Source organism: Vipera ursinii (genome assembly GCF_947247035.1).
Source record: "Vipera ursinii genome assembly, chromosome: 2".
NCBI lineage: Eukaryota > Metazoa > Chordata > Lepidosauria > Squamata > Viperidae > Vipera > Vipera ursinii.
The window spans coordinates 208,122,812-208,142,382 of record NC_139513.1 but is presented as its reverse complement, the minus strand read 5'-3'; the positions used below and the strand labels follow the sequence as shown (position 1 = coordinate 208,142,382).

General features: G+C 48.8%; 1 protein-coding gene across 1 annotated transcript in view; it reads left to right on the top strand.

The window, feature by feature from the left end:
• The window catches only part of SVEP1 (sushi, von Willebrand factor type A, EGF and pentraxin domain containing 1), a 143,395-nt gene extending 124,079 nt beyond the window's left edge, over window positions 1–19,316 (top strand). Inside the window, exons 46-49 of the mRNA XM_083353768.1 lie at window positions 4,027–4,122; window positions 7,412–7,507; window positions 17,924–18,017; window positions 19,195–19,316. Coding sequence (XP_083209894.1) covers window positions 4,027–4,122; window positions 7,412–7,507; window positions 17,924–18,017; window positions 19,195–19,225 — 317 coding nt within the window. The 3' untranslated portion in view covers window positions 19,226–19,316. The remainder of the gene's footprint in view (window positions 1–4,026; window positions 4,123–7,411; window positions 7,508–17,923; window positions 18,018–19,194) is intronic.
• Window positions 19,317–19,571: the final 255 nt, after the last annotated feature.

Sequence of the window (19,571 nt, the reverse complement as noted above, 5' to 3'; positions counted from 1 at the left end):
TTTGGGAAGTAGGTATAGTCCATATTTAGCACCCACAAGGTGCAGGTTTCAGTTTTATTGCAGAAAGAAGAAATATTCTTACTTTTTGTTTTCAGAAAATGTTGGTAGATTTCAAGTTGGTAGACCAAACAGTTTGTGGCAAAAGAACCTAGGGCAGGAGGAGTGCAAACGACAGAACATGCTGGTGCAGTATTGTCCTACAAGTATCGTGATTTACATACTCGTATCAAATGTCAGGATATAAATAAGAATACTATATGCATAATAGTATGACTATATGTAGGTCATTTTGACCTCATCTTGGTGTGCTGCGCGTGCCACTGTCCACAGTCTGTACAATTTCCTCTTGGAGGAAAAACATTCCATTGAATTTAAAATCAATAGGACTTAGTTTCCAAATAATATTGAATATGTAATTAATCTATTCCCAAATAGAATAGGATTATGCAGTGACAACAGCAATATAAATGTGAAGTCTTTTTATTGTCACAACACTATTTGTGCAGTGTCTTCAGGTGTCTCATGGATTATTTATCACTAGCAAACACCACATAATGAGCAAAAAAAGATTATATTTAAATAACAACTATTTGTATTCATTCTCATCTTCCTGTCTCAAAGCGGGTGACAGAAAAGGGTAGAAGTAGCAGAAATGGCCTATATTTTCCTGATTGATGTCATAATGGACTTCTCTTTACTCATTTTTAAACATGTGTTATAAATAATGTGGGCTTATTGACTAACAAAAGACTTCCAGCATTCTGCTTTGAAGGGCCTACATCAGAGGCAGCATGAAAGCAGATCATGTAAATCTTTTGTATGAGCAATATTAGCAGATGTCCTGGGTTTGCAAAACTAATACGCTCTCAACCAATTACAGATATACGGTATATCACTAAAGGGTATTATATAATTATAAGCATACATTTTGTTTTTAAGCCTTGTAATCCAGAACTGTTTCTCAGTAAACAATGTACCAGATTCAGGCTTCTGTTCATCCTATTATAGAATTTGCCCAGTAGACCCACAATTAGATATTTTCCACACAAACAATCACCTTCTTGGCTACATGAGATAACTTAACATGGAGCCCAGATGACTCCCAGCTGGCAAAAAAGGGCTTGTGGGCAGCACAGGATGGGTGCGGAGATACCTGTAAAAGGGTTACAGGTGCAGGCTTATTACCAGAAGCATTTCTATTGTGGATAGGATATTTTGGGAGAAGGGCAAGGGGCAGTCAATTCCTTAGATTGTCACAAGTGGCTGTAATTTTTTCCACATCCAGAATAATAATAGACATTTTTAAAAAAAATTTGTTTGGCCAGCACTACAAGTAATCCTCAACTTACAATCAAGTCGTTTAACAACTGTTTGCAGTCACAACGGCCTTGGAATAGGTGTATTACATCCTATAAAGCACTTCTAGCCCTTGTAAAAGGTCCCCAGTTACATTTTGGGCGCTTGGAAACATGTTCGCATTTATGACTGGTTGCCAGAGGCCTTGAGGTCACGCGATCGCCATTTGCAATCTTCTCTGTTGACTCTCCCAAAAAGTCAGTGAGGAACCCAGCAAAGGAAGGTTGAGAGTGAATGGGACATTGGATTTGAGGCCTGTTCCCTCCGTGCCGTGGGATTTTCCCTCCTCTCTGTACAGGAAGGAGAAATCTTCCTGTGGTTTTGGAGGAATGGACCACAAATATGGCAAAAGCACTGAAGAGCACCAGGCTTCCGAAAAGCTCAGATTGCTGGTGTTCACTAGGGCAGTGCTTCTCAAGCTTGACAACTTGAAGATGGGTGGACTTCAACTCCAAGAATTCACCAGCCAGTATAGTCCACCCGTCTTCAAATCACCAAGCTTGAGAAACACCGCACAAGGATTTTAGCCTTGCCCTTCAGAACCTTTCTGAGATTTCGGTGGGAAGAGGAAAAATAAGATTGTTTTTGCCAACAGCCCGCTTAGTGACTTTGAATGGTTGCTTAAAACTCTTAACTTGATTGTCGTTATTGAGTGAAACAGTCATGTGGCATTTCACTCAGTGACTGAGATTCCAGGCTTAGTTGTGGTTATAAGTGGAGGGCTATTTACAGCAGGGCTTTAGGCATAATGAGCAAATTGTGACTTCAGTCTAATTAGGCTTATTCGTTTTCTCGCAAAAATCCTCTCTCCTATTAGGTAATTCAGTTTCTACATGAAGAGCAAAAGAACTTTTTTTTTCCAGAAATGTGTTTCATCTTCACACACTATAAAAACAAAGACTACTTCACCTATTAGAGGTCACTAAACTGCATAATTACAATTTAGCAAATTTCCGGTTGCTCTGGGTTCTAAAAGTTCACCCTCAAACCGCATCCTCATTTTTGCACGAACATATACCAGTACAGGCAGTCCTTGCTTAGCAACTGCCTCATTTAGCGATCATTCGCAGTGGTGAAAAAGTGACCTTACTGCCAGTCCTTGCATTTACAACCTCCACAGGTGTATAAATCATAGGGAAGCAGAAATAAAATTGTATGCCCAGTTGCTGTTTCACTTAGTGACCACTTCACTTAACGACTTGAGTTGCCTGTTGGGATTGCTCAGTGATGACAGCCTGTAAACACTGGGGGTTTTTTATGCGATGATGATGATGTTGCCTTGTCTCATCATCCTCAGCCCAAAGCTGAAGCAATATTTCAACTATTCCAGTTTTAAAATGGATGTAATTTTGTGATGTGGTCAGGGATTAGGATCTGGCCAACCCTTATAGGCCACTTGAGGCTACTACAGACATGGCCTCTCTGACCACTAGGCTGTCCGCTGGGGCCATTTTACCTCATGCTGAAGGAAACATTAGAAATTGGCTTCTGCAAGGACATCTGCTCTCATAAAGCCAGGCTGATGCTTGTCGATTCTTAACGTTATCTATCTATGAGTTTTTTCAATCTAGTAAAATTTTACAAAAAAAAGAGATCAAAAATAACAGAAACAGAAAACAAGAAGGCGGGGGAGGAAGCAAAATTATGCCTTCCGCAGAGTAATTGCCATCTTAATATTTTCCCCATCTTTATCCCTTCTCAAATCCTAAAATCAACAACTGAATCTTTTTTTTTCTTTTTTCTTTAACAAAACGGCCACTTAAGGTTTTCAGTTTTTTTTTAAAAAATCTTTTTTCTCTGATCAAACTGATCAGCTTTGCAGTTTCTAATTTTATAATCCAACTTTGATTGCTCTTCCAATTATTGCATATAGTACAATAATCTTGCCTTACTTAACATATACAGGGCTTAGTGCTTTTTTTTTTTGAAGGAACAACCACCTATATTTCAAAAATAGCCCTTTGCTGCATAGAATAGAGTTCCCCAACCTTTCTGGCTTTGCGAACCAGCCTGGGGGAGGGAGGGGATGGTTCTCTATGAGCAGCAGGCAAGTGCGTGGGCGCAAACCTCCAAACCAAAGCGTGCGCACACACACGCCTGTCACTCAAACAGGGATGCATGTGTGCCACTTCGGCCCAGTTCCAAACAGCTCAAGGCCCAGTAGTGGGCCGCAGCCCAGGGGTTGGGGACCTCTGGCATAGAACATTAGTTTACACCACGGGTGTCAAACTCGCCACGTCATGTGACGTGTCGCAATGTATCACAACTTTTTTTGCATTGCTGGAGCTGGGGTGGGCATGGCCTCTCCACGATGCAACTGGCCCACGGGCCGGCAGTTTGACACCCCTGGTTTACACTGAGAAATGAGAAGTGACTGGTTAAAACTGCAGATGTCCAGACAAAGAGTAGATCGTAGCAAAGAGACATAGTAAACTCTTCTTTGCCACTGTCCAGATTTTTTTCACTCCAAATCTGGTAGCCATAATCACATAGCTGAAGTAACATTAACTGAGGGATTTTTGCCTAGTAATTCTAATGCATTTTATACCAGACGCTTTCCTTTTAATCAATAAATGCTTGCGTATTCTTCCCTTATCAGCTTACTAGTGTTTACTTTACTGAGGAATAATTTTGGTTTTGTAATGTCCTGTTCTGACTTGCCCTTTCTAGCCGTTTGCCGGTTCCCGTGTCAGAATGGTGGCGTTTGTGAGAGGCCAAACGTTTGTTCCTGTCTTGAGGGTTGGATGGGACGCCTCTGCGAAGAGCGTACGTACCTCCCATCTAACAATATTATATTCATTTTCATAATTGTTCTTTTGGGTGACATTTTTGCAGCTTCTTACAATTCTCAAACGTTAGGCTGAGGAAAGTTTTCTTCTACACATTTGGGATTCTGGACCCTGCTTTTCCATGCCGTGGAAATAGATGCCATGCTAGTGGTGTGCCAAATTATTCAATAAAATTTATTTTGGTCATTAAGACCAATAGAAGCTTGATTTTGCTTAGTAGGTATATGATGAGATTGGAATGCCAACAATCTCAAGGAACAATCAGTAATTATTAACTACTATTTTGTAGGTTTCCAGCCTTAATCAGCTGTTCACTTTCATGCTATTTAGTGAGGAGAGGCAAATAAGAGAGAAAGGTACATGGCTTGTCCAATTTCCTTTGGTCTCATTATCGCCTGTCATACATCTTCCACGTATTAAGGAAAATGGTGTGAAAATTATCTTTTCTCTACAAGTTTAGGTCATATACCTTGGCTGTGTTTGATTGTATTTTAAATCTTGAATATAATAGATGCATTTTGGACATGTTCCTGTTGCATGAATAGGAACACCTGAACAGGGATTCATAACCACCAAAACATGTGCTTCACTATTTTAGTTAGGAATTTTGTTTGGGGAAAGGAATAATACAGGTCTGCTTGAGAACCTCTGAAGCAACCTTACAGCTTTAAGCTAGATCAGTCTAGTAAAAACAAGCAGAAGAAGCTAGGGCAAGCCTCTTTCCTATTTTGGCTACAAATATTGCATGTAATAACTAAGAATCAAACTCGACTCTGAAGATTTTTTAATTTGGAGGCCTTTTAAGTGAAATAGAGCCAATCCTGCTGGCATTCCTGCAACAGCCTGTTCAGTTATCCTCTGTTGAATGCCTATGGAAGATTATCAGTCATTCAGGTCACAGCTGTCTCAAAGTTGCCTTTTCCAAAGGCAACTGGACTGGTGTTTTGTTTTTTTTTCTTTGAGAAAGAAGAAGATTCACTTCTCATCCAAGAAGCTGTTATTCTGGGGCCACTGCTGAATTTTACTCTACTGATGCGAAGCTAGGAATCTCTAAGATGCATGTGAAGCAACAGTGAAACAATGATGGGTCCAGGCACAGCGTTTAAGAAATGCTGCTGTGTAAACCTGTTTCACCACGGTGCATAAACTGTGGTAACATAACATGTGCTGCTCCAGAAATATGCATATACACATGACCAGGCTGCAAATATCCAAAAGGCCACTAAGTGGCAGCAGAGATACTGAAAAAAACCTTCTTTACTGTTGTCTATGGAGATTCTCAGTTATCTAGCTCATGGTTGCCGCAAAGGTGCTTTTTCAAAAGGCAACTGGACTTTCTTCGTTTTTCCTTTCCGCTTCTGATCCAAGAAGCTTCTTCAGTTCTGACCTCTTTACTATTGTTTGTGGTCATCAGAAATTTGATTTGGAGATGGTATGCAATAAAAGGTAAAGGTTCCCCCGCACATGCGTGCTAGTCGTTTCCGACTCTAGGGGCCGGTGCTCATCTCCGTTTCAAAGCCGAAGAGCCAGCGCTTGTCCGAGGACGTCTCCGTGGTCATGTGGCTGGCATGACTAGACGCCAAAGGCGCACGGAACACTGTTACCTTCCCACCGTAGCGGTCCCTATTTTTCTACTTGCATTTTTACGTGCTTTCGAACTGCTAGGTTGGCAGAAGCTGGGACAAGTAACAGGCGCTCACTCTGTTACACGGCACTCGGGATTCGACCCGCCAAACTGCCGACCTTCTGATCGACAAGCTCAGCGTCCTAACCCACTGAGCCACCGCGTCTCTTTACTATTGTTTGTGGTCATCAGAAATTTGATTTGGAGATGGTATGCAATACGATAGTCCAAAACATACTGTCAAAAACATTCTTCCACCTCCTGCTATGACCATGTTCAACTGAAATAAACAATAACATAAAGATGGAAGGAGCATCTGCTCCACATTATCCTCATTTGCTAGTATTTTTATAGCCAGCTGAACTGATTATACACAAAATGTAGGGGGGGGGGTTGAAAAATGTAAGCCTGAATTTACACTTCAGAGGGAGACCTGCTAGCGTGCACTAAAAATTTCAGCTACAAAAAACGAAAATGACATGTTCCTCATTGTTATTTCTTTTTATCACTATCTTTAAGGGTTTTGTTAGTCATATATTAGAAATGTTGTCTTTTATCCAGAATAATGAAACATCTTATTGGTAGAATTCACTAGAAGGAAAATAGGGTGAACTTTAAGGAAAACATTCTTTATATTAATAGACTTAACTTGAAACTCAAGGTTACTCATGTTAATTAGATTTAGACTATACAAATTTTAAAGCAGACCGCTTTCCAATCACTGTGGTCAGGAACATCTTGGTAATCTTCATTATTAAAGCTTATATGTCCCAGAGTGACAGTATATTGATAAGTAATCTCAAAAGTTGTAGAACTTGATTGAAATGTTTACAAAAGTAGTCATTGTGGTATAGAAAAACCGGAGATTTATTTATAAACTTAGTATCTATTATAGCCAGGCTGTACTTTCTTTCTCACCCACACAAAAGCCTCTAATTTATCATTTACAGAAGCAGGATGTATGTTGAGTTCCATTTTTAAGGGCGTTGCTTTAAAAATAGAATGACGAAGAAATACATTGCTAACAAACAGAAATCCGGGCATTATTCTAATAAAAATGTGATGATTTATGCTTTGAATACTGAGTTTCTGTGAATGTAATTGACTAAAGGAATACTTCATTGACCAAAATCAAAAGGTCTTTTTTTCTCAATTTCTTTTTCTTTTGCGCCACTTGTACCTAAAATCTGTTCTGGAGTGATTAGAAATTTCAAGAATTCTATGAAATTAGACTTACTGTATGGCACACTAACAGTTACACCTTAATAATTAGAAGACAAGTTTGAAGAAAAATTAAATCTGTTTGAAGTGCAAATTGTGAATGTTTTATATACTTAGAATGACGACACAGGGAAGATTACAGTAAATGCTATGAATGATAACTATGAAAATTGTTGTAGTATCTCAAAGACCAACAAATTTATTATATTTTACAATAAATAGATCAATGTTTAGGACGATAGGAGGCTCTTTGTGATATTTTTAATGAAGACCAATGTGGCTAAGCCTTTGGAAGCTGATTCCGGAGGGGGAGAGGGGGCGTAATTGTTCCAGTTTTGTGAGAAGTAGAACCAGGGTTGTTTATTTGAATGAAACTTTTTTTCTTGTTCCCATTCCCACACCCTTTTTTTTTCTCCTTCAGCCATCTGCATCCTGCATTGTCTGAATGGAGGTCAGTGCGTGGCCCCTTACCAATGTGATTGCCCAACTGGATGGACTGGCTCACGCTGCCATCAGGGTAAGCATATTTAGTTCAGAAATTCCTACAACCTCCCAATAGCACTTTACTACAAAGCAGCTTAACCAGTGAGTTCTGAGGGGGGGGAAAACAGCAAAAAGAACCAGTCATTACAAATAGTCCTCGTTTAGCGATGTTTGCAGTTACAATGATGGCCAAAAAAAAAACCTTTGCGAACACTCCTCAATTTAAGACCTTTGCAGGCTTGTCAATCAAAGGAAAGCAGAAGTAAGATCAAAAGCACAGCTGTAATTTCACTTAGCAATCATTCGCTTAATGACCAAATTACTGGTCCCAATTGTGGTCTCTGAATGAGGACTACCTTTTTACCGTGTTTCCCTGAAAATAAGACCCGGTCTTTTTTCTTTTCTTTTTTTGCCTCCAAAAGCGGCACCAGGTCTTATTTCCAGGGGGGGCGGTATCTTTTTCATGGTCTCACCTTGCGGCGGTGGCACTGACAGCCCAGCCCAACCAGCCCACTTCTTCTGCAGATGAAGGAAATGCCTCTGCAGCTGAGAATGGAGCTTCGGTGCATTTTGCTGTCAGAGGCAGCTGAGAACCAAGCTACAGATTGCAGAGCTGCACAGCTGCAGAGGCATTTCTTTTGTCCGCAGAAGAAGTGGGCCGGCGAGGTAAGTGTCAATTCATGACAGGCCTGGCTGCAACAGTAAGCGGGTGCAGGGTGCGTGGGGCAGCTCTACCCACCCACCCACCCCCTCCCTAGGTTGATTTGTAGGCATTCGTCTCACCCGAAAACTAGGAATTATTTTGGGGGTAAGGCTTATATTAGCCCCCCCCCCAAATCAAGCTGGGGCTTATTTTCAGGATAAGTTTTACTTTTGGGGAAATACGGTATATTTTACATGTCTGTTCTGGAAGTGCATGTCTTTGCTACCTTTGTATTATTTGGAAGTTTGGAAGAAATAATTATCATACATTGCTCTGGTTTTCAAACATTACATTACGATTCTTTGAAATCAGTGGTTTAGGAGAAAGTTTTAAGCCTTTCTCTTAATAAGCTCTCTGTGCAAAATGTGATTATATTCACAAACCACTCACAGGGATATCTCCCTAGACCAGGGGTCGGCAACCTAAAAAAGAAAAAGAGCCACTGGGAACCGGTTCCATCACAAATTAAAAAAAGAGGGAGCCGCGTGCGTGTGTCCATGCACGCGCATGCGCAAAAAGGTTTTTTGCGCATGCGCGGACGCACGCGGCTGCCATTTTTTAAAAAAATGAGATGGAACCGGTTCCCGGTTGCCCGATGGCGACGGCCCGTCTGCAAAGCTGCCGCTTTCGGCAGCTTTGCAGACGGGCCGTGGCAGCTTCCGCAAAGAGCGACGCCCCTGCCCATTCCGAGAGGTGCGCGCGCACCTCTCCGAACGACCGGAGGTGCGCGCGTACCTCCGCGCGAATGGGCAGCGGTGCCGCTCTTTCAGGAAGCCCGCCGCGGCCCGTCTGTGAAGCTGCCGAAAGCGGCAGCTTAGCAAACGGGCTGCGGCAGCTTCCGCAAAGAGCGGCGCCCCTGCCCATTCCGAGAGGTGCGCGCGCACCTCTCCGAACGACCGGAGGTGCGCGCGTACCTCCGCGCGAATGGGCAGCGGTGCCGCTCTTTCAGGAAGCCCGCCGCGGCCCGTCTGTGAAGCTGCCGAAAGCGGCAGCTTAGCAAACGGGCTGCAGCAGCTTCCGCAAAGAGCGGCGCCCCTGCCCATTCCGAGAGGTGCGCGCGCACCTCTCCGAACGACCGGAGGTGCGCGCGTACCTCCGCGCGAATGGGCAGCGGTGCCGCTCTTTCAGGAAGCCCGCCGCGGCCCGTCTGTGAAGCTGCCGAAAGCGGCAGCTTAGCAAACGGGCTGCGGCAGCTTCCGCAAAGAGCGGCGCCCCTGCCCATTCCGAGAGGTGCGCGCGCACCTCTCCGAACGACCGGAGTTGCGCGCGCACCTCCCCAAACCTTTGGGGAGGTGCGCGCGTACCTCCGTGCGAAGGGGCAGCGGCGCCGCTCTTTCAGGAAGCTGCCGAAAGCGGCAGCTTCCTGAAAGAGCGGCACCGCTGCCCGTTCGCGCGGAGGTACGCGCGCACCTCCCCAAAAGTTTGGGGAGGTGCGCGCGCACCTCCGGTCGTTCGGAGAGGTGCGCGCGCACCTCTCGGAATGGGCAGGGGCGCCGCTCTTTGCGGAAGCTGCCGCGGCCCGTCTGCTAAGCTGCCGCTTTCGGCAGCTTCACAGACGGGCCGCGGCGGGCTTCCTGAAAGAGCGGCACCGCTGCCCATTCGCGCGGAGGTACGCGCGCACCTCCCCAAAGGTTTGGGGAGGTGCGCGTGCACCTCTCCAAACGGGCGGTGCCACTCTCCATTTGGAGAGGTGCGCGCGCACCACTGCCCGTTGGAAGAGGTGCGCGCGCACCGGGCGGCTGGGAGCCGCAAGAGACGGCTCAAAGAGCCGCATGCGGCTCCGGAGCCGCAGGTTGCCGACCTGTGCCCTAGACAAACAGGCCAGGCAACATTCATTTTTCATGTAGGTGCTATTCAGAAATACTCTTTCAGTCCTAACTACCGTTTTTCCCCCAAAATAAGAGCTGGTCTTATATATTTTTTGCCTCCGAAAGAGGCACCAGGTCTTATTTTCGCAGGGTGTCTTACATTAGGACCACCAACACCTGTCGCGCTGCCACTTCTGCTGCGGCCGCTTGCTGCCACTTGCATCTGGACGCCATGTGGTGCATTGCGCTGTTGCCGCTGCTCGCGGCAGGACACCGCATGGTGCTTCAGGACACTTCTGCTGCTCGTGCAGTGCTTTGGGCTGCTTCTGCTGCGCATACAGCACTTCGGGCCACTTCTGCTGTTCGTGCAACGCTTCAGGCCTCTTCTGCTGCTCACACGCTTCGGGCCACTTCTGCTGCTCGCACAGCGGAAACAGCCAGAAGCACCATGTTGTTGTGACTCAGGGCCAGCCTGTGGGTCCGACAGCCGGCTCCGATGTATCGGATGACTCAGATGTGGGGGAGGAGGGAAACGAACCGGCTGATGATGATTTGGAGGCTTTGCAGAGTCCTCAGCCGGGGACCTCTTCTCAGCTGCGTGAGCCCGAGAGTGCGGAGGAAGATGACCCACAGCTGGCCCTGTTCAAGGACGCCCGACGCAGGAGGCAGTCGAGCAGGAACAAACAAAGAAAGGCTGTGAGACTCCTCGGGAGGAGGCACAGGGAGACCACGCCCTGAGCTCTCTATAAAAGGAGTGTTTGGGGAGGGGCTGGTTGCTGAAAGCAACTTTTCCGCTTGAGAAGACAAGCTCTTGTGTTTTTGTTAACTGCGTAATTAAATCTTGGCAGATGCCTTTTAGCCTTGGAAGCTCTCCAGTCTCTTCTTCTTAAATAGGGGTTTGCCTTTACAAGGCCAGAAGAGGGCTGGTTCAGAACAGTTTGCTTTCAGCCCCCACCCCTTATTACTACGATGGAGCAGCTTCTTGCCGAGAATGCCCAGCTCACTCAGCAACTTACTTTGCTGGCAGCTCAGGTGGCTCAACTGCAAGCTCAGGTACATGCTGCACCCCCACCCAGGAGGAAATGTCAGATAGCTATGCCTGATAAATTTGCTGGTAATCCAGAACTGTTTCCTGCCTTCCTGGGACAATGCCAGCTTTTTATCAGCGTGAGAGCAGTTGATTTCCCCACTGACCGAGATAAGGTGGGATTCGTGTTGAGCCTTCTGTCGGGAGATGCAGCTCGTTGGGGCACGCCTCTGTTGGCACAGCCTAGCCCAGGGGTCGGCAACCTAAAAAAGAAAAAGAGCCACTGGGAACCGGTTCCATCACAAATTAAAAAAAGAGGGAGCCGCGTGCGTGTGTCCATGCACGCGCATGCGCAAAAAGGTTTTTTGCGCATGCGCGGACGCACGCGGCTGCCATTTTTAAAAAAATGAGATGGAACCGGTTCCCGGTTGCCCGATGGCGACGGCCCGTCTGCAAAGCTGCCGCTTTCGGCAGCTTTGCAGACGGGCCGTGGCAGCTTCCGCAAAGAGCGGCGCCCCTGCCCATTCCGAGAGGTGCGCGCGCACCTCTCCGAACGACCGGAGGTGCGCGCGTACCTCCGCGCGAATGGGCAGCGGTGCCGCTCTTTCAGGAAGCCCGCCGCGGCCCGTCTGTGAAGCTGCCGAAAGCGGCAGCTTAGCAAACGGGCCGCGGCAGCTTCCGCAAAGAGCGGCACCCCTGCCCATTCCGAGAGGTGCGCGCGCACCTCTCCGAACGACCGGAGTTGCGCGCGCACCTCCCCAAACCTTTGGGGAGGTGCGCGCGTACCTCCGTGCGAAGGGGCAGCAGCGCCGCTCTTTCAGGAAGCTGCCGAAAGCGAAGGGGCAGCGGCGCCGCTCTTTCAGGAAGCTGCCGAAAGCGGCAGCTTCCTGAAAGAGCGGCACCGCTGCCCGTTCGCGCGGAGGTACGCGCGCACCTCCCCAAAGGTTTGGGGAGGTGCGCGCGCACCTCCGGTCGTTCAGAGAGGTGCGCGCGCACCTCTCGGAATGGGCAGGGGCGCCGCTCTTTGCGGAAGCTGCCGCGGCCCGTCTGCTAAGCTGCCGCTTTCGGCAGCTTCACAGACGGGCCGAGGCGGGCTTCCTGAAAGAGCGGCACCGCTGCCCATTCGCGCGGAGGTACGCGCGCACCTCTCCAAAGGTTTGGGGAGGTGCGCGCGCACCTCCGCCCATTCGGGGAGGTGCGCGTGCACCTCTCCAAACGGGCGGTGCCACTCTCCATTTGGAGAGGTGCGCGCGCACCACTGCCCGTTGGAAGAGGTGCGCGCGCACCGGGCGGCTGGGAGCCGCAAGAGACGGCTCAAAGAGCCGCATGCGGCTCCGGAGCCGCAGGTTGCCGACCTGTGGCCTAGCCCTTTGTTGGATAACTTTGGGGGGTTTTGTGACCATATGCGCCTCATGTACGAGGACCCGATTAAGGCGCAGACTGCCACCCGACGCCTGAAAGTTTTGAGGCAGGGTCAGCGCCCTCTACAGGCCTATATCAGCGATTTCCGGCTGCTTAGCCAGGATTCCGCCTGGAATGAGGCTGCGCTCGTGGATGCCTTTCAGGATGGCTTGTCAGAGGAGATGTTGGATGAGCTGGCCCACGTGGACATTCCCTCAGATCTGAATGGGCTGATCCATCTTTGTCTGCGGATCGATGCCCGGTTGCAGCAGCGAAAGAGTCGCCGTGCCACCCCACAGACCCCTGCCGCCCCTGTTGTGCGTGAGCCCCCAGTCCAGAGGGAGGAGCCAATGGAGCTGGGTGCCGCCAGGTCCCGTCTATTGGTGACGGAAATGGACAGACGACGATCGGAGGGGTTGTGTTTTTACTGTGGGGACCCTGGACATTTGGCTGCTTCTTGTCCAAAGAAGCGTCAGCGGGCATCAGTGACCAAGCCGGCCCTGAGAAAGTCCCCTGCTTTGCTGTCGGGAAACGGCCCGAGCCCGATCTAGACGGTGTGAAAGATCGGGCGACCCACAACGACCACGCCGAGCGATGCCGTTCCGACGGTGCCTGTGAACCTTCACGGCATTTGATTTTGGAGGCACGTCTGATCCTTCCTGGCAAGCCAGAGGGGATTCCGGTCCATGCCTTAATTGACTCTGGGGCTACCACTAACTTTATGGATTCGGCCTTTGTGGCCAAATGGGCTGTTCCCCAGTGTCCAGTGGATCCGCCCATGCTTGTGGAGACCATCGATGGTCGAGTGCTCCTGTCCGGGCCTATTACGGCCGCCACGCAACCCGTGTGTATGGCCATCAGTACCCATGTGGAGGCCATTCAGTTCTACGTCACTTCGGAACTGCACTTCCCCGTGGTCTTGGGACTGGCGTGGCTCCGGGCGCATGATCCACAGATCTATTGGTCTCAGAACTTGGTCACCTTCCCAAGTTTGCAGTGCGTGGACCACACCCGCCATATCTGTGCCGGCCAGGTGGAGGGTTCCCCAGGGGTTTCCTTGCCTCCCGAACTGTCCGACTTTGCTGACGTGTTCAGCGAGTCAGAGGCGGACCAATTACCCCCGCACAGGCCCTACGACTGCTCCATTGACCTAGTCCCTGATGCGCCTCTCCCAGTGGGGCGTTTGTACTCCATGTCGGAGCCCGAGTTGGCTGCATTGCGGGACTTCCTGACAAAGAACTTGGCTCGTGGTTTCATCCGGCCCTCGTCCTCGCCAGTGTCTGCGCCCGTGCTCTTCGTCAAAAAGAAGTCGGGCGAGTTACGGCTTTGCTGTGACTACCGGAAACTCAACGCTATCACGGTGCGTAACCGCTACCCGCTGCCCCTCATCCCCGAGCTCTTGGACCGACTCCGGGAGGCTAAGATCTTCACGAAACTGGACCTGCGTGGAGCTTACAACCTCGTCAGGGTTCGGCCGGGTGATGAGTGGAAGACGGCGTTTGGTACTCGCTATGGACATTTCGAGTACACGGTGATGCCGTTTGGCCTGACCAACGCCCCCGCTGTGTTTCAGCATTTTATGAATGACATCTTTCGGGATCTGTTGGACCAGTTTGTTGTGATTTACCTGGACGACATCCTGATTTACTCCCCGTCGCGTGAAGCGCATCATCAGCATCTCCGTCAGGTCCTGCAGCGCCTCCGGAAACATCGGCTGTTTGCCAAGTTGGAGAAGTGCCAGTTCTACCAGGTGACCATTGATTTCTTGGGCCACCGCATTTCTCCTGAGGGCATCGCCATGGAACCGAGTAAAGTTGAGTCGTTGCAGAGTTGGCAACCCCCGCGTCGCGTGAAGGATGTTCAGCGACTTCTTGGATTTGCCAACTACTATCGGACATTCATCCCTGGCTTTGCTGCCTTGACAGCCCCCCTCACCCGGCTCCTGCAGAAGAAGACTCGGTTCCAGTGGAACGCCCCCAAACAACAGGCGTTCCAAGCTTTGAAGGACGCCTTCATGAAGGAGCCCATCTTGAAGCATCCTGACCCGCAACGGCCGTTTGTCGTGGAGGCGGACGCCTCCGACATTGCCATTGGGGCCGTGTTACTCCAGGCAGCGACGCCCAACGGTACCCTTTTCCCTTGCGCGTATCACTCTCAGAAATTGAATCCCTCGGAGCGCAACTATACCATCTGGGAGAAGGAGCTGCTGGCCATCAAGGCGGCGTTCGAGGCTTGGAGGCATCATCTGGAGGGGGCGCGGCATCAAATCGAGGTCCGGACGGACCACAAGAATCTGGAAAGCCTGCAGACCGCTCGGAATTTGAACCAATGCCAGATCCGGTGGTCCCTCTTCTTTGCGAGGTTTGACTTCCGGGTGCGGTACATACCAAGCGGGCACAACCAGAGAGCGGATGCTCTGTCCAGGAAGCCCGAGTACACCCGAGTGGAAGACAAGCTTCCGCCCAGGACAGTGATCCCCGTCGAGTCTTTTGCTGCGGTGCGGGAGCCGGTGGATATACGGGCTCGGATCCGGGAGGCGCAGCAGCAGGAGGCGTGGGTGGCTCAGCGGAAGGAAGAGGTGGGGCCAGATTCGCCTTGGTCGGTCACGGATGGACTCCTGTATTATCGTGACCGGCTCTATGTTCCAGGAGGGCCACTCAGGGGACTCGTCCTCAGCCAATGTCATGATAACCCGGCTGCGGGGCATTTTGGCCTGTTCAAGACTCTGAACCTGGTCTCCCGTACATTCTGGTGGCCCCGAGTCCGACACGATGTCCAGTCTTATGTCACCTCCTGCGTCCCATGCAGGCAGGCCAAGTCAGCGACAGGGGCCCCGCCTGGTTTACTGCAGCCTTTGCCAACGCCCAAGAGACCCTGGGGGGCTGTGTCCATGGACTTTCTGACGGATCTACCCCCATCCTCCGGCTTCACGACAGTGTTTGTGGTGGTGGACATGTTGACCAAGATGGCGCACTTCATCCCCTGTCGCGGCTTACCGTCAGCTCGCGCCACTAGTCGCATGTTCATCCAACAGGTGTTCCGGCTGCACGGCCTTCCCGATAGAGTCGTCTCCGATAGGGGGGCCCAGTTTACAGCCCGCTTCTGGCAGGAGTTGATGCGGGCGTTGGACATTAAGGTTTGCCTCTCGTCCGCGCATCATCCTCAGACCGACGGGGGTACCGAGAAGGTCATCGGCATCTTAGAGCAGTATCTGCGCTGCTACGTTAACCTGCAGCAGGACAATTGGGTGGACTATTTGGCCATAGCCGAGTTTGCCTTTAACAACTCGCAGCACACCTCCACGCAGATGACACCGTTCTTGGCCAACGTGGGTTATCACCCCCGGTTTTTCCCCCTTTCTCCCGTGGACTCACCGGAGCCGGCAGCGAACGAATTCATGGCGGAGTTACAGGCGATCCATCGGTTGGTGCGACGGCAGCTGGAGAAGGCCAAGGCCGACTACAAGAGGTTCGCCGATCGGTCGAGAAGGGATACGCCTCCATTATCGGTGGGGGATCGGGTCTGGCTGTCCACCAGGAACCTACCATCCACTCGGCCGGCGAGGAAGTTGGACCACCGTTACCTTGGACCGTTCCCAGTCGAGGCCGTCATCAACCCGGTCGCCTATCGTTTAACTCTGCCACGTTCCCTGCGCGTGCACCCCGTCTTCCATCGGTCCTTGTTGGTCCCCGAACAACCGGCTTGTCCACTTCGCCAAGCGGAACCTCCCCCATCAGGACCTCGTGATGGCGACAGCACCCCCGAGTATGAGGTCGCCAGCATCAGGGATTCCCGCTGGCTGAAAGGTCGCTTCCAGTACCTGATCGAGTGGAAAGGGTACGGGCCGGAGGACTTCACATGGGAAGACGCGACCGCCGTTCATGCCCCTGCGTTGGTGACTGCTTTTCACGAACAGTTCCCATCCCGACCGCATCCGGATCGGCAGACCCGGGGGAAGGGCCCTGCGGTGCGGGATAGTGTTGTGACTCAGGGCCAGCCTGTGGGTCCGACAGCCGGCTCCGATGTATCGGATGACTCAGATGTGGGGGAGGAGGGAAACGAACCGGCTGATGATGATTTGGAGGCTTTGCAGAGTCCTCAGCCGGGGACCTCTTCTCAGCTGCGTGAGCCCGAGAGTGCGGAGGAAGATGACCCACAGCTGGCCCTGTTCAAGGACGCCCGAAGCAGGAGGCAGTCGAGCAGGAACAAACAAAGAAAGGCTGTGAGACTCCTCGGGAGGAGGCACAGGGAGACCACGCCCTGAGCTCTCTATAAAAGGAGTGTTTGGGGAGGGGCTGGTTGCTGAAAGCAACTTTTCCGCTTGAGAAGACAAGCTCTTGTGTTTTTGTTAACTGCGTAATTAAATCTTGGCAGATGCCTTTTAGCCTTGGAAGCTCTCCAGTCTCTTCTTCTTAAATAGGGGTTTGCCTTTACAAGGCCAGAAGAGGGCTGGTTCAGAACACATGTGGCCTCCTGCCGCGAGCAGCAGAAGCGCTGCACAAGCAGCAGAAGTGGCCCAAAGCGTGTGAGAAGCAGAAGCGGCTCAAGCGCTGTGCGACTTCTTGAAGCTAGCAGCAGAAGCACCCCAAAGCACCGTGTGGCACGGTGCCGCGAGCAGCGGCAAGGGCACAATGCACCACATGGGGCCCAGCTGCAAGTGGTGGCAAGTGGCCGCAGAAGTCAAACAGCGGCGTGACAGGTGTCAGGGTGTGGGAGGCTTGGCCTGGCTGTGATGGTCCTACGGTAGGTAAGTGGGTGCAGGGCCTGTGGGCCAGCTTCACCCACCCCCACCCTAGCTTGACTTAGTTTTGGGGTAGGGCTTATATTAGCTAGGGCTCACTGTCAGGCTGGGTCTTACTTTTGGACAAAAAAGGCACTTAATACTGTAGTACAAGGTTGCCACGTGGACACCATTTTACTGCATGTGTAACTTTTTTTAGTTGCAAAGCCAAGTAATACTGTCTGTCAGAAAAATTCCATGCGTGCCCACAATATTTTGCATTCATATTTGAAAGAACATACGTGTTTTTATATTGTTTCTCCGAGATATTTGAAAGGCACATACAAGGGATTTTAAAATGGAACGTTATGAAGAATTAGAATCTTTAAAAAGTGCATAGCTAAGTTCAATTTCTGCAAAGGTAATTTTGTTCAGTAACGACAGTATGACATATTTTTCTATCTTTTTCTTAACATCCTTCATATTCTTCAAGCTTGATTTGCATATGAAAATGCATCTGTACTCTGTTCATCTTGTATGTATCTTCCTTCAAATGAATTGCTTAAATACTTTATGTACTATACAGTATTTAGTAGTGCCTTTTGCTATTTTGGCTCATTGGGTGAACAGAAAGAGCTATGCTACTTCAGTATTACTAGGTACTACAGTAATATATGTGTGTGTGTGTGTGTGTGTGTGTGTGTATGTGTATACACACACACACACACATACAGTAAATGTTGGAGCATAACCTAATTGTGCTAAATGGTCTCTGTGATCTTCCAATGCAGCTGTTTGTCACTCTCCTTGCTTAAATGGTGGGAAATGTGTACGACCAAACCGATGCCATTGTACTTCACCATGGACTGGACACGACTGCTCAAGGTATACTTGCCATTTTCTTGTGAGATATTTAATCTACCAGGATTTTTTTTAACTCACATTTTTTTTAGTCTCTTTCAATCAGTCTTGCAGGTCAGCTTGCAATTTCCCATTTGAGCATTATCCCAGAACAGAACAGAACAACAGAGTTGGAAGGGACCTTGGAGGTCATCTAGTCCAACCCCCTGCTCAGGCAGGAAACCCTATACCATTCCAGACAAACGGTTGTCCAATCTCTTTTTAAAAACTTACAGTGTTGGAGCATTCACATCTTCGGGAGGCAGGTTGTTCCACTGTTTAATTGTTAGTTAGTTAGTAGTAAAACAACTGGGAGACCTGACTGTTTATAAGGTTAAGGCTATCAGCTCCAGACAATCTGCTAGCTTGAAGAAAGCCTTGAAACCAAGACACAAGTAGGCTAATTCAAGATATTTTCCTGAATTGTTGGCAGTATCTCATTTCAACCGATGTTATTAATTCCAAAAATTAGTCCATGCTAGTCTCACTCCAATTAACATTTACAATTTACCCATGTTATTAATTAATTTACAATTTACCCACAATATTAATTCCAAAAATTAGGCCACGCTAGTCCCACGCCAATTTAACTAAAGCCAGACCCTCTGCTCCATTCAATATTCACTTTGAACAGAACATCTGTTGGAACTAATTGAGAATGTGCTGGGCTGTAGCTTGGCGGGAAGAGATTTTCCCTTAAAATAAGGAACTATGTTCACAGCTCCCTATTTCGGTCGACGGACATCCTCAATCATCCAGGTCATGATTGTCCCAAAGGTGCTTTTCCAAAAGGCAACTGGACTCTCTTGGCTTTTTCCTTGAAAACGTTTCTCTTCTCATCCGAGGAGCTTCTTCAATCTTCAGTTCATTTCTTCAGAACTGAAGAAGCTTCTTGGATGAGAAGAGAAACGTTTGCAAGGAAAAAAAACCAAGAAAGTCCAGTTGCCTTTTGGTTAAGCAGTTTACCTTTGGGAGCTCCTATTTCTGTTTGGGTTTCTTCACACAGGCTGTGATATACCGTACGTGCAAAGGCTTGCTTTCAGAGGCGTTACAAACAGAAACACCCCCTTATGCAGCCAACACAGATTTCTCTTTGTATTTCATAAATTGCCAAGAATAATGGACTCTTATTCCCCCTTTTCTTTGCTGTCTACTAACCTAGGAAACGGAAATCTGGATTCCACCACTTTTAATTTAAGAGCAAAAGCTATGAAGACTCTGATTCCAATCCGATGGGCTTTGGTACTACAGTCACTGTAAAATCAAATATACTGGATTTTTAAAAAAAACAACAACAACCTGTTTTGAATTTATTATTATATTTTTCTTAACCGTTTTAATTTTGAATGGAAGCATCTTTATGTGTGTTTTTTTCTCTTGCAAAAAGATACATGCTAAAATGTTGCTGCTGTCAAACACACAAATGTACAAATTTTGTTCACCGAAAGAGAAAACTTCACAGTCTCTCATATTATGGGTGCAAAACTCTAGTCTAAGTTGTGTTCCATCGCCAAAAAAGATGCTTGCATTGGGGATGAA